Raw genomic sequence first — 15,343 nt, 5'->3', positions numbered from 1 at the left:
AAACGTACTGGGCGGAACAATGGCTTGTCAGTACTCCTGACGCGTGTAACGCTCTAGTGGGGAGTCTATAGTATGCAGATGTAGGACTATTGTGTATCAGTACTGTGGCAGGGACTGTGCACTCTCTGGTAGGGAAAGTCTACAGCGTGCTCATCTGGGAGTGAGCGCTTGGCCGCAGACTCTGGCCGTTGAAGGTTCTACATCCTTCTCTTCAACACAAAGTGTTTAAAGTGTTTAATATCTGTGAGAGAGAAAGTTTGTCTACTGTACACTTATCTATACTCTGGGAACAAAAACATATATAATATAATATAATATAATATAATATAATATAATATAATATAATATAATATAATATAATATAATATAAAGTGCTGGGCAACGATTAATCGTGATTAATCGCATCCAAAATAAAAGTTTGTGTTTACATAATATATGTGTGTGTACTGTGTATAATTATTTTGTATATATAAATACACAGACATGCATGTATAAATGTAGGAAATATTTGCATGTATATACTGTATGTATTTATACATCATTTATATTATATATAAATATAAATATTTTATATAAAAATAACAAATTTTTCTAAAATATATACATGCATATGTGTGTATTTATATATACAAAATAATTACACACAGTACACACACATATATTATGTAAACACAAACTTTTATTTTGGAGGTGATTAATCGCAATTAATCGTTGTCTGGCACTAAATATAATATAATATATAATATAATATGTCTATAGTGTGCATATAACTTGAAGTACAGTAAATGATAAGTCCCCATAGCCAAGTTATTGTGTGGGTGTTACCTGAATATTAAAAGGGAGATATTGGCAGTAGTAAAACTCAAACTTATTAACAGACAATAGATAGATCAAGAACAAACTGAAAACAATTGAAAACAAATTATTCCATGCTATGTTGTGTATGTGTGTAGTTAGCCGTTAAGGTGAGCACTCCAACTGGCTGATGTACCTAGATTGACAGTGAGTCGGACACGTCCTCCGTCCAGCTCCAGCCTCAGAGTGTCAGCTGAGTTTCGGGAGGTGGTTGCCATGAGAACACCATAGGCACGCTGGGAACGGAAGCGCAGCGACACGTCTTCTGCCTCAGTGTGCATCACTACTGGCAACTGGATTTTCATGAACTTACTGCCATCATAACTGAGGATGGTGGCATCTGAGAGAGAGAAGAGAAGAGAAGAGAGAATTTAGGAAACACTAAAAAAAGGAGAGTGCTGGGCAGTGACAGCAGCTCGTGGCTGATCATAAACCCCAGTGTTGATGGCGACAGATGAATGACTGCTTACTAAAATGTTTTACAGCCAGACACTGAAATTCTCTACAGCATTTCACAGCAGTAGCCCACAACTGTTCAGTCTAACCAGAAGATAAATGCCATAAAAAAGACTCATTATACACCACATTTTATTTCTTTGTTATATTGCAAAGCAGTGTTTATGAAGAGACCACATAATGTATTCCTGCTGAGGGGCTTTTGAAGCGTCGTTTACCGCCGTCAATTGCTTTAATCTGGTTATAAGTATCTCAATTATTTTATAGAGCAATTCAATTTAGTGAGCCGAATCTCTAGACAACTAATTTTGCAATGGGAGACAGTCGAGGTCTCAGAGTGTCTCAGAGCATAATCTCACCAGCTGCTCAATCAGAGATATACAGTCCAGAAAGAGAAGAGGAGACACACATGCCAACCGAAAGAGATCTGCAGCCACTCCGCACGTTTCCTGCATAAAACCTGGTTCTGGGCTGGTATCAATTGGAAACAAAAATAGATTCACAAAACTCCTCCCATACACCCCAATATTTAGTTGGTTTGTTTGTTTGTTTGGTTTTACACCATGCCAGCTTCAATTTTTATGGTAGAAACCAGGTAAAAAATAAGTAAAAATTTAAAGGAACAAAAGTAAAAACCATAAGAATATAGACCACCAAAAAATTTAGATTTTTAAAATCGATCTTTGATCAAATAAATAAAATGAAAAAATCTTCAAGGAGTTAAGACATGACAGTCCAATAAAATGTTTAATAAACAGTCCCATTATAACAGTTGCTCCTGATATTTACAAATGTAATATCTGTGAATTGATTGCTATGAATTTTGTTTGATAAATAATATCTCATGCTTGCATTAGAATCAGCTTGTTATGGCATAAAGACAATGAAATGGATTTGGAATTATTATATAATATTATTGTTTGTGGTCGGTAAGATAGTTTTATGTTTTTGAAATAAGTCTCTTATGCTCACTAAGGCTGCATTTATTGTATCACAAATACAGTAAAAAAGCAATATTGTGAAATATTATTACAATTTAAAATAAGTGTTCTCTATTTTTTTTTTTATCATTTACTCACCCTGAAGTTGTTCCAAACATGTATGATTTTTTTTTTCTTTTGCAAACTTGAGGCACAAACTTGAGAAGCAACTTGAGGTACTAACTTGTGTCACGTTCAGTTTAGTTTTGTTCATGGACTTTGAGTGTGTTTTCATCTGTCACATGTTTCTTTGTTCAGTTTCCTACTACTCATCCGTCTCCTTCGTTACCGTCATTATTAGTTCATGTGTGTCAGCTGTGTTTAGTACTTGTTATGTTCAGTTGTTCCTTCTCCTGCACTCCTTGTCCGGTCACCGTAATACCTACACCGTGTTAACGTGAGTTTCCCTGCCTGTTACCTGATTCTTGAGTGTTACAATTAAAGTGTTGTTTGGATTTCATCTTCTGAGTCTTCAGCCTGTTCCTGAGTACACCACAGCGTTACAGATGACCGGACCTCCAAAATGGATATAAGAGCTCAGTTTATCTCAGTGGCTCAGGAGAGCACCGACCTTTTGAGCTTCACTGCGAACTTCTGTCGTCTTGCACTTACCAGCCCGCTTGAAGACAAGACCCTAAAGACCCTGTTCTGGATCGGGGCGAACTTCCACAACCCCATCTACCTTCCAGATACCACCTGAATGAGCTGGAGAGAAGCCGTTGTGAGGTGTCTGGAGAGCGTACAGCCCCAAACCAGAACCCGGCCAGACCTAGAGCCCAGCCCGTCACCACCCCGATCGACGACGCCTGAGCCCCCCGCAGACTGGAGACTTCCACCTGCAGCGACGATTGAGCCTGTGCCCGAGAATGTGGGGGCAGAGCACACCATCGGCCTGGAGTTGAAGCACCATGGAGAGTCTGATCAGGGGTGTGAGCCACCGTGGGAATCCTCATCGAGTTCGAGGGGATGGAAGTGAGCCACGCCCGCCCTCCCGCCACTGAGAGCGAGCACCGGCTGGACCTGTTGGACAGTTTATTTGAGTGTGGAGAGTCTATTTCCCTGTGTCTCTTGAACTCATCTGAATCTTCTTCATCAGACCTGTTATCCTCATCCAGCCTCCCTCTCCCACCACCTGTACATACTGCCATCAGGAATGCTCTATTTTTTGTCAGTTTTTGTGCCACTCTCCATTTTCAGTCCTCAGCCAAGCCTGCCACCCAGTCATCATCACCCCCCATCAGTCCCTCTGTGTCACCTCACCATCCTCTCAGTGGCGTGGTTACACCGTGGACCTGCTGGGAGCCTACTCCTCCTGGGTGTGATGAGCCCGTGGATCTGCCTCCAGCCTCACTGCGTTCTGTCCCACCTCAATCCGGCTGCTGCGCCTGCGCTCCTCCCCCCCACGACACTAGAGTTTACCATCAGCCATTCGGCCTCACTGGGCTCCCTTGGACCGCTGGCTACACCTGGGTCAGAAATCGCCACGCCTCCGCTGCGGACTTGCGGGCCGTCTGCTGCTCTCCGGCACTCCACCCCTTTAACTTCGGCAAGCTCCGCCCTCCCTCAGGCTTCACCTCCGCCATCGGTCACACCACCTCGTCCTCAGCCTTCTGGATCCCCACTTCCATCTCTGGGGGTCGTCGCGGAGGCTCCGTCACAGCCGCCTAGATCATCGGTGTCCCATCACTTCCACGGACTTCCGTCTGCGCGGTGTGCTCCACCTCCCAAGGCTCCTTCGCCATCGGTTGTTCCCCAGATGTCATCACCATCATGGCTCCTCATGCCGTCGACTCGCCTTGGGCTACTGGCATGGCTGAACTTTTGGTCCAATCCACCTGGCCGCTCCTCCCGTCTTCTCCAACATGGATGCTACCTCCTGCTCCTCCCTGGTCGTCGTCATCTGTCTGTCCACCTGCTTTCACCAGCCCTTCGCCACGTCCTAACCCTCCGCCATCTCTCCATCTGTCAACAATCTTCTACGGCGCGTGGACGCGCCTTACCGGGAGGGGCGTTATGACACGTTCAGTTTATTTTTGTTCATGGACTTTGAGTGTGTTTTCATGTCACATGTTTCTTTGTTCAGTTTCCCGCTACTCATCCATCTCCTTGGTTACCGTCATTATTAGTTCATGTGAGTCAGCTGTGTTTAGTAATTATCCTCGTTATGTTCACTACTTAAGTTGTTCCTTCTCCTGCACTCCTTGTCCGGTCACCGTAATAGCTACCTATTTCTTTTTATTACTAATGTTGAAATCTGTTGTAGTGCTTAATATTTTTGTGGAAACCAAAAGACAAGCTTTTATTTGAAATAGATATCTTTTGTAGCATTATAAATGTCTGAAATGACAGGCTATTTACAAATTGTGTCAACTGGTAATTGCTAAGTATTGTGTAAAAAACGCAGTGACTTTACGCAGTCTTTGTGAAGTAACTTTGAGAAGTTTTCAGAACACTAGCCTCCATTTCAGTGAAAATGGGTACAGGACACTTAAAACCACAGAAGTGCTGAGTATGAGAGTTTCCTTTGAAAAATAGAAAGAAAGATAGCAGAAAAAAAAAAGCCAAAATAGGTCTGAGGAACTCAGTACTGTGTATATGCCTAGATAATTTAGCACGATAATGGAGGCTGGACACATCTGCTTCTGTGCAAAGATCGGACTCTCAGCCAGAGGACAACATCTGGCATGGAACCAGTACAGACACATCACTCGCTTGTGAGGGAGCTCTGGAGATGATGAGGCTGCAGGCTATCACCAATTAGGCTGCCCTTTTCCTCACACACCCACAGACACACACTCTTCCTGCAATGTTGATGCCTGTCTTGTCTCAGCATCCTCTGTTTCTGTTACACCATTGCCGAGCCTGAGAACACAACAGAGCGAGCTAGCGGAAAACAAGACGAAGACAGGAACACAAGTGCGGCAGCATGCATACTAATCAGCACAGTGATGTGATGTACATTCAACCCCCAAGGAAAAGAGAGTGCGTGAGAATGTAGCCATTTAAAAAAAAGGTACCGTAGTCATGTTGCATGAGTATTGTCTCAACTCTTGCAAAACATTGATTTACCTAACAAGCCCCAGCATACAACAGCTTGTCACTGTAACTAAACTCAATTTATGAGGCCTGTAGGAATGTGTAATGCTATCTTTTAGTGCCACAGCAAAGATCAATACATTATGAAGCTCAGTAATGGTGCATGTGAGCGTATACAGTATCTATCCAATGTGCAGTACTGGTCAAATGTTCAGGGTCAATTTGAACAGTTTTTTTTTTTACACAAATATTTTCTGTATATAATATCTTCCGTGTTGTCCTCCAAACAATGTATACACTGGAGGATGTGACAACACGTATTGTAAATATATCTGATAGATTATGTGCAAAAGAATTACAGTATAACAAATAACAGCTTGTCAGCAGTTTTAAGGCAGAAAAAATATTTAAATCACTTTATTAAAAATGATAATATAAACCGTTTTAACTGGAAGTCAAATGTACAGCGGGAACATACAAATTCTCTTCTTTGATCAAAGTAACGCAGTGGTTCCCAAACTGGGGTATGTTAGGTGACAGAGGGGGTACACAAACAAAATGCTGATTTTTGCAGTTCATTTAATTCTATCCCATCTTAAAATAACATTAAAATAGAGCATGTATTTCTAACAGGCAAAATGCCATCTTTAGTTTAAAAACAGGAAAAAGGTAGTGCCGTAAATAGTCAAATAAATGGCATCCAATCAAATTACCTCATCTTTTGTGGTCAAAACTGACTGCATCCACACAAGCAGCGTGGTTGTCTGCAGAATATGCTGTCTTAGCAAATCGCGCTCCATTACTGTCGTGTAATGTACCTTTAAAAGTGAGGTTTAAGCACTTGCATGAAGAACAAATATAGACACAGACTGTGCAGATTGATTTAAGACTCAAACTCTCTTTGATGCAGAAACATATCCTGTGTGAGTTCTTGTTTTTAATGTTGATAATATATTAAACGAGCAAGAATGCAATTTTTCCTGAATATCCACACGATTGGATTTTATATAACAGTTCAACAAACAAAAGGGTAATATTTAGTGACGTAGCTTACAGTTTAAACAAAGTATTGGCAACATTGTTTGCTCTATTTGCAACGAAATAATAGTTCCAACGAAAGCCACAGCAGAACTGTTGTGCGTAACCAAATAACACACATAGGTAAAGCTGTATTATTGGTATCCGTTGAGACACTCTAGAAGGTGATGCTGACCTGAACCTACATGTTTCACAATCAAACTTCATTCATCTTGGCTCCATTCAAGTATTTAACCTCAACTTTTCATTATCCAATCGGTTTCCAAAATTAAGTCCCACCCTACATTACAGAAGTTCAATCTATGAAAGAGAAGGGTTACAAATACAGTATCATGTAGACTTTAACAACCACAAAGCAGGTGCCCACCTGCTCCGAGCAGGAGCTCCCACTGTCCCACTGTAACCCTAAACCCCAATCTTTAGCCCTCCCCACCGAGACCCGCTCCAGAGAGGAGGCAGCCTCAAAACAATGACAGCTTGACAAACGAGCCCCCGTCTCGTCTCCAGTGCAGTAGTCTCACGCCAGGGGAGAGGATAATGAAAAGAGAGGTACGGCCAGTGGTTCAGAAAGACCCTCATTGCCTCCTCAAACAGTCACACAGCGGGAGAGCGCAGCAGTATGGCATCCGTACCGCTCGACAGCCCACACATCACATCCAATCTGGACAAGATGGAAGCAACGCTCTCTGTGCCTCGCAGAAGTCTGCAGAGGTTTCAAATGAAGAAACATGCTAGGAAAACAGCATGGAGATGGAACAGAGGGAGGACGGGAAATGACAGAATTGAAGGTGTGATCGACAGAGCTCAGCTGTCCACATATTTCGACACTAGAAAAGGGTGCTTCTTCAACTGTAGGCACGTTTGGACCCGGTGGGCTTAAAATAACTCTCTTAAAACATACTTTGACTAGTTTAATATATCTAATAACAATACCCAACAGTGTTTACTCGTGCATGAAATGAAAAGTGTGCAATTTTCTGAAACATCATGAGTATTTCCATCATAATGTCACTTCCAACTTCCAACTACCACATAAAAAATTGCATATTGTGTGTAATAGCATTATGATAGAAATTATGGTCATGGACATGACATTTTTGGAATAAAATTGAATAATTATTTGGAATTATTTGGAATAAAATGTCCAAAAAGTTTACTCATTAAATGTTATAAATCCTCAATACACATAATTACTAAATCAGCACAATAAAAATGTTCTCTCCACAACAGATATTTACCTTGATTGCTTTATGCATCATATTTCATATCTGACTTAATGACCAATTTGATAACCAAGAACACAAAGTTTTGAGAAAAAAAAGAAGAAAAAAAATTCTATATATAAATAATGTCTATATATATATACATACATACATACATTTTTATTTATAATGTCAGTCACAACAGGACAGACACAATTTGAATAAAAATATTAATATAAATTTACACACAATAAACATTATTAACAATTGTTAATAATTATTTCACTCCTTGTTTAGATCATAATAGTTTTTCATATTTATGTTTGTAAGTCAATGTAAAATTACAAAATCTATACGTAAGATATTTGAAAAGTAGCAAAAAATAACTGATATAGGAATGGATTTAATGTAGCCCTCATATAACAAAAAGGGGGAAAAAACTGAAAATCTTAGTATTATACTGCCCATTGCTTTAGAACGGCGTAAAGAAGTTTATCTTTTCGAGTGACACAGATCTCTCAATTAAGGGCAATCTTGTCGCAACAAGCGTTGACCAGTCACGAAAGCTCCTCAAACTGCCGCTCTCCTGGTCTGTAATCAGAGAGACGGAACTGGAGGGCCGCAGGTAGAAAGGAGTGTACATGGCTGGTCACTCTCTCCATCTGCCCCTCCATCTGTTGCTACTTTCATTTAGTGCTCGGTGCTGTCCAACTCCTCTGATATGCAGGATCAGCCCAGCACATGCAAATGGAGACACTGTTATGCAGGAATAAATACCTCATCCGTCTCTGTCTTTCCCGTTCCATCAGGCTACCACATAATCTCACATGAAGCACTTTTTACTCTGTCAGACAAACATAAATAAATAAATAAAAATAAATCAAATAAAACAGGGCTGTCAATTCATTAACAATTTAATTGAATAAATTACAAGATGTGCCAATCAATCAACCGGCCTAATCATAATTCATCACATACTAGTGTGTACTAGTGTTTAGTAGCATTGATATACTAGTATAGTTTTGTTAATATTTTAAATTGGATTTTAGTTGTATATTTACTGTTACTGTTTATTTCAGTTAATGTTTATGTTTTCAAATGTTTTGGTTACACTTTTTTTTTTTCGATAGTCCACTTCAGTCATTCTACTAATTATATGTAACTTTGCAACTATGTCAATTAACTACTAATACTCTAATGACTGGTAGATGACATGAAGTTGCAGTACTGTAAAAAAAAAGAAAAAAAAAGCTCTATAAGTTATAACAACATGCTGTTTAACAAGTTATACAAGATTCAACTCATTTTCTCAGTTTATTGCAATTTCATTTGAAATGACTTAAACATCCAAGCTGATTCTACTTTTTTTTTTACGGTGAAATTTACTTAGTTAAAGTGTTACTAATGTTTTTTGTGGTTTTGGTAGTTTTAGTTACAATAAGCTGTCACATACAGCGATATTTACAGAAGAAAAAGAAAAATGTAAACAAATATATTACTGTGAACATTTTATTTTTAGAATAAAATTGTGACTTGCTAAGGCTAATCTCTAGCATTTTAATTTGAGATGCAATAAGCGCTATTTAGCTTTTTTTTTTTTTTTTTGAAGCATGCTCTACAATAGTTTGTCAATTTACAGCCCTTTCACTAATTCATTTTTAGCCTTTTTGTCATTTCATTCATAGTGATAGCAGAAAAAGAACTGGAAATGGTGCAGTCAAGGGAGAACAGGATTGGGAAATGACACAAGCCAGACTCAAACTTGCATCACCACCTGCATGAGTGATTGGCATGTCAAAGTGCATTTGATCGTGCAAAAGGCCTAATCTGCCATAATCTGAATACACACTCCTAGCCTGATGTCGTCATACTCAGATTTTAGTCAGAATATGAGTCTGATACTGCTCCATTGGGCTGTGATTATGGGGCGTGTTTCAACCGAACCAGGAAAGAAAATGCCTCTGCACTCAATTGGATAGACCTACAACCAATCAGACTTCATTCATCTTTCCGATCGACAAATGCCTTGATCGCGGTTCTCTGTTCCTCTTTTAAAATGAATGCGCTGTCAATATCTTCTATAACAGACGCGATGTTTTGAATCTACACATCTCAATTCTCCAGCGGCAGTCATCTTTGTTGTAAACGAATTCAACCCAAGCGCTCTTTGGTGACGTGGATGATTACGTTACTGTTGATCATCTGTCCATCATCGTATAAAGCCCGCCCTGACAATTTGATTGGTCCGAACAGCTCTGGTTCGAGCATTGTTGCTCCACAACGGATCAAGCCCAGACCGAACTTCCCGACCTCAAATGTTGTGGGCGGGGCTAAGTTCGGCTGGCATCCAGGCTAACACACTCCCTGAATTGCGCTGTTCTTTGAGTTTAGCTTGCTAGATGACATCCGGAGAGTCAGCAATCACATGGTGCAGCCGCAGGCCCTCCCCGCCAGAATACTGCAGTGCATAGGAGCTATAGTTGCCACAGGGATTAGGGAAATGTATGTTCAACAATCATGATAAACAGGATGAGTTGGCTCAGAGGCATCATACATTATTCAGGTTTGCTTGTGGTGAGTTCCTGCATGCCGATAGAACCTTCACCGTAAATGCATGTTACAATTTTTCTGCACGCAACGCGACACCTCATGAAGTCTAAAAGCACGCAGCGGCCGGGGCAATGAAACAAATACCGACTTGGGAATCAACATGAACGACCTGCCAACCGTGCAATCAAGCAGGTGTGGCTGAGGGAAATAAAAGTGAAGTCTATAAAGGCTCGGCTGTTTGATCCCGCTTGTAGCACTTCCTATCGCCTCTCTAAACAAAACGAGTGCTGTAGGGTAAAAACTCTGTTTGCGGAACTATCGGATACTGAGGGATGAGCAGAGGTTACGCGCTAAGTTTAGTCACTGTAAGTGCCCATTAGGGCCCTTGGAGTGATAGAAAGTGATAGAAAAGGAAATTAGGGCAGATGTTATTCTGGGGCGTTTGTTTTTCTTTGATGCTTTGTTCAAGTCAAGTACTGAGAGCAGCTGGATGGTTATGGATTTATGCACTGAGTTTATTTCACCTCACACAGCTGAGCAGGGCCAACTGTGAACATAACCAGACTCTACGGGAACTTTTTTTTTGCATCATTTTGTTGTTGTTTTGCTCACCCTAACTCACCCTGTCTCCATCTGCCTATAAGTGTACACAGTTTTTGTCATTTCATATTCATTAATTTTGTCAGTTTTACACTGACTGAACTAACCGAATTATAATATAATAATTTGAAATTAAATATAATTAAGTATAATTGAACGGTTTTGCATGATGACATCACTGTTTTCTTCAGAGCAGCTTTACAGATCAGCTGAACTAATTCCACTATTGATGAACACAGATATTGAACCGAAATTAATAAACACTGAACTGATTTCACCTGAATAACTTAAGTATTGTCTTTTTAGAGTTGCTTTACAACATAATTTAATTCTGTTTGCATCATTGAATCATTATTGAACAATATCACTGTAAAGCTGCTTTGAAAAAAAAACTGTATTGTATAAAGCACTATTTAAATAAAGGTGACTTGATATAAAAATCAATTTAAAAATCAATTCATTTTAGTAGACTTCATAAAAAAAATTGTCATGTCTTTTTCATAATTGTTTTTCCATTTTACTCTGAAACATACAGTAAATAGTATAATTATCATATAATAATTTTTTTATTAAATCTCCTTATCTAATAAAATAAAATGTAAAAATAACATTGATTTATTTTAGTAGACCACAAGATAAACAAAAATTCCTTTCAATTTAATTTTTTACTTTTATTCCTTTAATTATTCCATTTTACTCTGACTGAAATATACAGTATAATAGAATTATCTTAGAAATTAAACAATTATTTCAAATAAAAAAATAAAATGTAATTAGTTTTAGCAGACCACACTAACAAAATGTTGTACATTTTGAAAAAAGTATAAACATTTATCAAATCATATAAAACATAAGCGAAAACTGAAAAAAAAAAAAAGCATTAGAATGAGTATTCTAGAGTATTATAAAGTATTAGCTACCTTTCATAAGCTGAACAGTGAACTCTTCATGCTTTAGAGACTTTAAGTTCTTTTGCACATTTTAGAAATTGTTCAGGATATTGCTTTAGCCTAGCATGTTGTTATGGCAAAGACGAGTAACACATTCCTACCAGCACTGAAGATCATCTGCATTCGCTTCACTACCTGTGCAGTTGTTATAGTATCTTGTGTATATACTGGACATATTTTTGCACCGGTGTTCAGCTCTTTCAGTTGAAGCAGATCAATCCCAACATGCTGTAATTAGATCATTTCAATCAATTCTTTCTGCATTGATTTTCTTCTAAAACCATTTTACTTTATTAGGTTATCTTTGCCTCATCATATTTTAAGCATGTTTCAATTAAAATAGCTTAATTATTGTCAGCAAGCATCTTTGTCATTTCCATTATAAATTTTGCTGACAAGATTAACACTGTCGCCTGTCTTTCTCTCTCTCTCTCTCTCTCTCTCTCTCTCTCTCTCTCTCTCTCTCTCTGCCTCTCTTTCTCATCTTTCCTCCATTTTAGTATTGCACAAAAAGCTGTTTTCTGTGACTGGAATCTTATAAATGTGCATCTGGAGGAAGCTGGCAACACCCAATAAAACTGCACCAGACTGCACCATTCTCTTTCTGACGGCTGTTTGTGATGAAATTTGCTTGGGTGATGACAAAGCAACCCGTCTTTAATGGGTTAATTGACCGAATCACTTCCATAATTCCTGCGCAGAGCTTCAACAATGCGCATATAATTGATTGTTATTTTCCCACAGTAGCGGCTTTGCTGCAGGGTGATATCAGCGTCCAGACAACAGCAACAAGCTTAAGAGAGATGCTCTTCCATTAAAGAATTAGCCACTATAGCTTAAAGCACTTCACGGAGGCCTGCCCAAATATGAGGAGGCATCTATGAGGGGTGGAAATGCATAACTGGATGTGGACTTAAAGCTCTCGCTGACTCCCTTTTTAACAGGCAGGGGGTGAACGCTGGTCGCTTTGTTCATCTGGAAAAACAACAGAATTAAAATTCTGCTAGGGATGGAGACAAAAGGCAAAAACATAATCCATGCTTGAGTGGCTCTCTATGAAGATGACATGGACTGAAGAGAAACACAATTACCACGGTAACAGTAACGTCAGCTCAGCTGCACTGTCAAGGATGAGCTGACAAAGAGAGATATTTTTCTATGCTAAGGCCAAGGCAACAAAGCGGTCAATGTCGACCTCTCCTACGCAACATAATGGACAGAATATCTCTGAATCAGTACCACGTCTTTACACATCACGGGAGAAAGAATGAGTGTACAGATCTTTCATAGAACCAGGGATGCTTCGTAACACCTTGTCCTATTCAGCCCTTGCTGAAAACGAAACAACGCACTAAGCAAAAAAAAATCGCAGCTGATGAGAACATATGTGATGTCTGTCCCCAAAAAGTGTTGTTATTTGGATATTTAAGCCACACTTCAAAGCGTATGAATGTCTTATATTTAAAAACAAAATATCGAACCCAATGGCATTTATTTGATAGAAATTTTGTGCATTTTTAAAGAAAAAAAAGAAACATGTTTATTAGGTTTTCAAAAGAAATCAAGAAATGCAAATGAAATCACTCCAAATCAATCACAAATTAATCAGAAAAACTCTATCAGAATTTGTTTGCGGATCACACTTTTTATCTAGTTTTATTTGATGTAATACAATGAAATTCATACATTTTAAGTGTGGCTAATGTGGCCAAATATGGTCAAATATTTTGGGGGGCCATAGAGTGGTGGAGGGATGACGTCAAACCCCGGAAGACTAATTCGCTACTGGTTCCCTCAAGATTTTAGTATGGGGTTTTTCAATTTATGAGTAAAATAAAGCCTGTGGTGAACATAACTTGACGATACTTTGATGTTTTGTTCTACAATGTAAATTGCACACATTCACACCCTAAATGGTCTTATCTAGTTACTTATTATAAACATACAGTACGTTTTAAAAAAAACTAAAAAACATAATTGCTTCAAAATAAAAAAAATTGGTATGGATGTGTGTAATTTATGTTATAGAAAAAAACGTCAAAGTATAGTCAAGTTATGTTTACCACAGGCTTTCATAAATTGAAAACCCCCATTATTAAACCCCATAATCTCGAGGGAACTAGGGGCGAATTAGTCTTCCGGGTTTTTACGTCATCCCTGCACCACTCTAATATGTGAAGCTGGATTTTAGACCAATAAGATTTCACTGTGGATGGGACTACCCAGCACAATACAGCAAAAATAGAAGTCAAGCCTACATCAAAACTGTTGACAGTCATGACTATCATGGAAAAGATTTTCAAGTAACACAATGCAAGACCAAACTCTAGACTCCAAATGCAAAACACTGGTACTCACCTCTCTCACAGGAGCGACCTAGATAGCCCGTCCCTGAGCAGTCACACACATATCGGTTCCAGCCCTCTCTGCAGGTGCCGCTGTTAAGGCAGGGGTTGCTTAGACACTGTTTGGGAGGTTCCTTAGAGCAGGATGGCTTCACCCCGATAGCCCTCTGGGCCTCCGCTATCCGCCGGATGTCCTTGCTCTGGCCGTCCATGAACAGATCTCGCACGCAGCCCACATAGCCGTAGTTAAGGAGAGCGGTCCACACCTCCGTGGGGAAGATCAGACCGGCGCGGTCCTCTGGCAGGCCGCCCAGGTAGAGAATGTCATCCAAGTCCAGGATCTCACTCTCACCGGGAGCGTTGTAGGGAGTACGGATCGAGTTGACGGAAATGGTGCCTGTCACAAAACCACAAGGAGCAAATTTAATTTCGTTAACTTGATGTTTAGATGCCATTTCAGCAACTTCTAAAAAGTTTGATTCAGTTTTAATGAGAAATTATATATGCAAATTATGGACTATGCAAATGAAACTCTTTAAGGCTATTGAAATTATCCTTCATTCTTTACTCCGTAAATAAAAGCCCCTTTGCTTTCAGAGCACACAATGTAGACGAAACTCTCTCGGTTTCAATCTCCTCAAAGTAAATCTGAAATGATGTAGCTACTGTATATTCATGCTTAAGCTTGGAAGTGTGAAGGATGATTCCAGAGCAACACTTTGTCACCATTTGTCAGAACAGCGCCTTTAGCATTGATTTGTCAGTTTTGCATTTGTAGGTATGTGTCGAGTATAAAATCGCTCTGCGGATGATCAAATCAGCTTGATGTAGATGTCAATAGCAAAAGTATGAGTTATGAACAAGATTGGTGCAAAAAAAAAAAGAAAAAAAAAAAAAAAAAGGAAGCCTGGGACAAAATGTGGGCCAAATCTTTTGCATAATTTCTTGTTAGGGTAGATGCACTTATTTCATGTATTCAAGTTACTGGAATAGATAGATAATTTACATAAAATTTTAAATAATTGTATATAATTCCCATTTGATGTATAATATAATATAATATAATATAATGATGTATATTATAATATAATATAGGGAATAGATAAGTAATAAAGCTCTCTGAACAGTACAGAACTTTTACTGGATGTATATAGTAATAATTTACATTTTACATACTGTTGGAAATTAGCCTGGCTAACGTCAGACCTAGTCTCATTGAGACGTGGTCTGGGAACCACATGTTCATTTTCTCGCATTTGAAGCGTGGTTTACGAATGCCCAGAGCCGTTTATTGGGCGCTACGAATGTCTATCAAATGCACCTGTACGTAG

The 15,343-nt window shown here is 39.1% G+C and overlaps 1 protein-coding gene across 18 annotated transcripts in view; it reads right to left on the bottom strand.

Moving 5' to 3' along the window:
* Window positions 1-15,343, bottom strand: part of nrxn1a (neurexin 1a) — a 187,350-nt gene that overhangs the window by 81,950 nt on the left and 90,057 nt on the right. For all 18 annotated transcript variants that reach the window (XM_084434093.1, XM_084434112.1, XM_084434094.1 and 15 more), the window contains 2 exons: window positions 14,026-14,409; window positions 992-1,195 (listed from right to left, as the gene is read on the bottom strand). In XM_084434093.1, the coding sequence (XP_084290219.1) occupies window positions 992-1,195; window positions 14,026-14,409 (588 nt within the window). The remainder of the gene's footprint in view (window positions 1-991; window positions 1,196-14,025; window positions 14,410-15,343) is intronic.

This window comes from Rutilus rutilus (assembly GCF_951802725.1).
Source record: "Rutilus rutilus genome assembly, chromosome: 16".
Classification (NCBI taxonomy): Eukaryota; Metazoa; Chordata; class Actinopteri; order Cypriniformes; family Leuciscidae; genus Rutilus; species Rutilus rutilus.
This window is presented reverse-complemented; position numbering and strand designations above follow the sequence as displayed.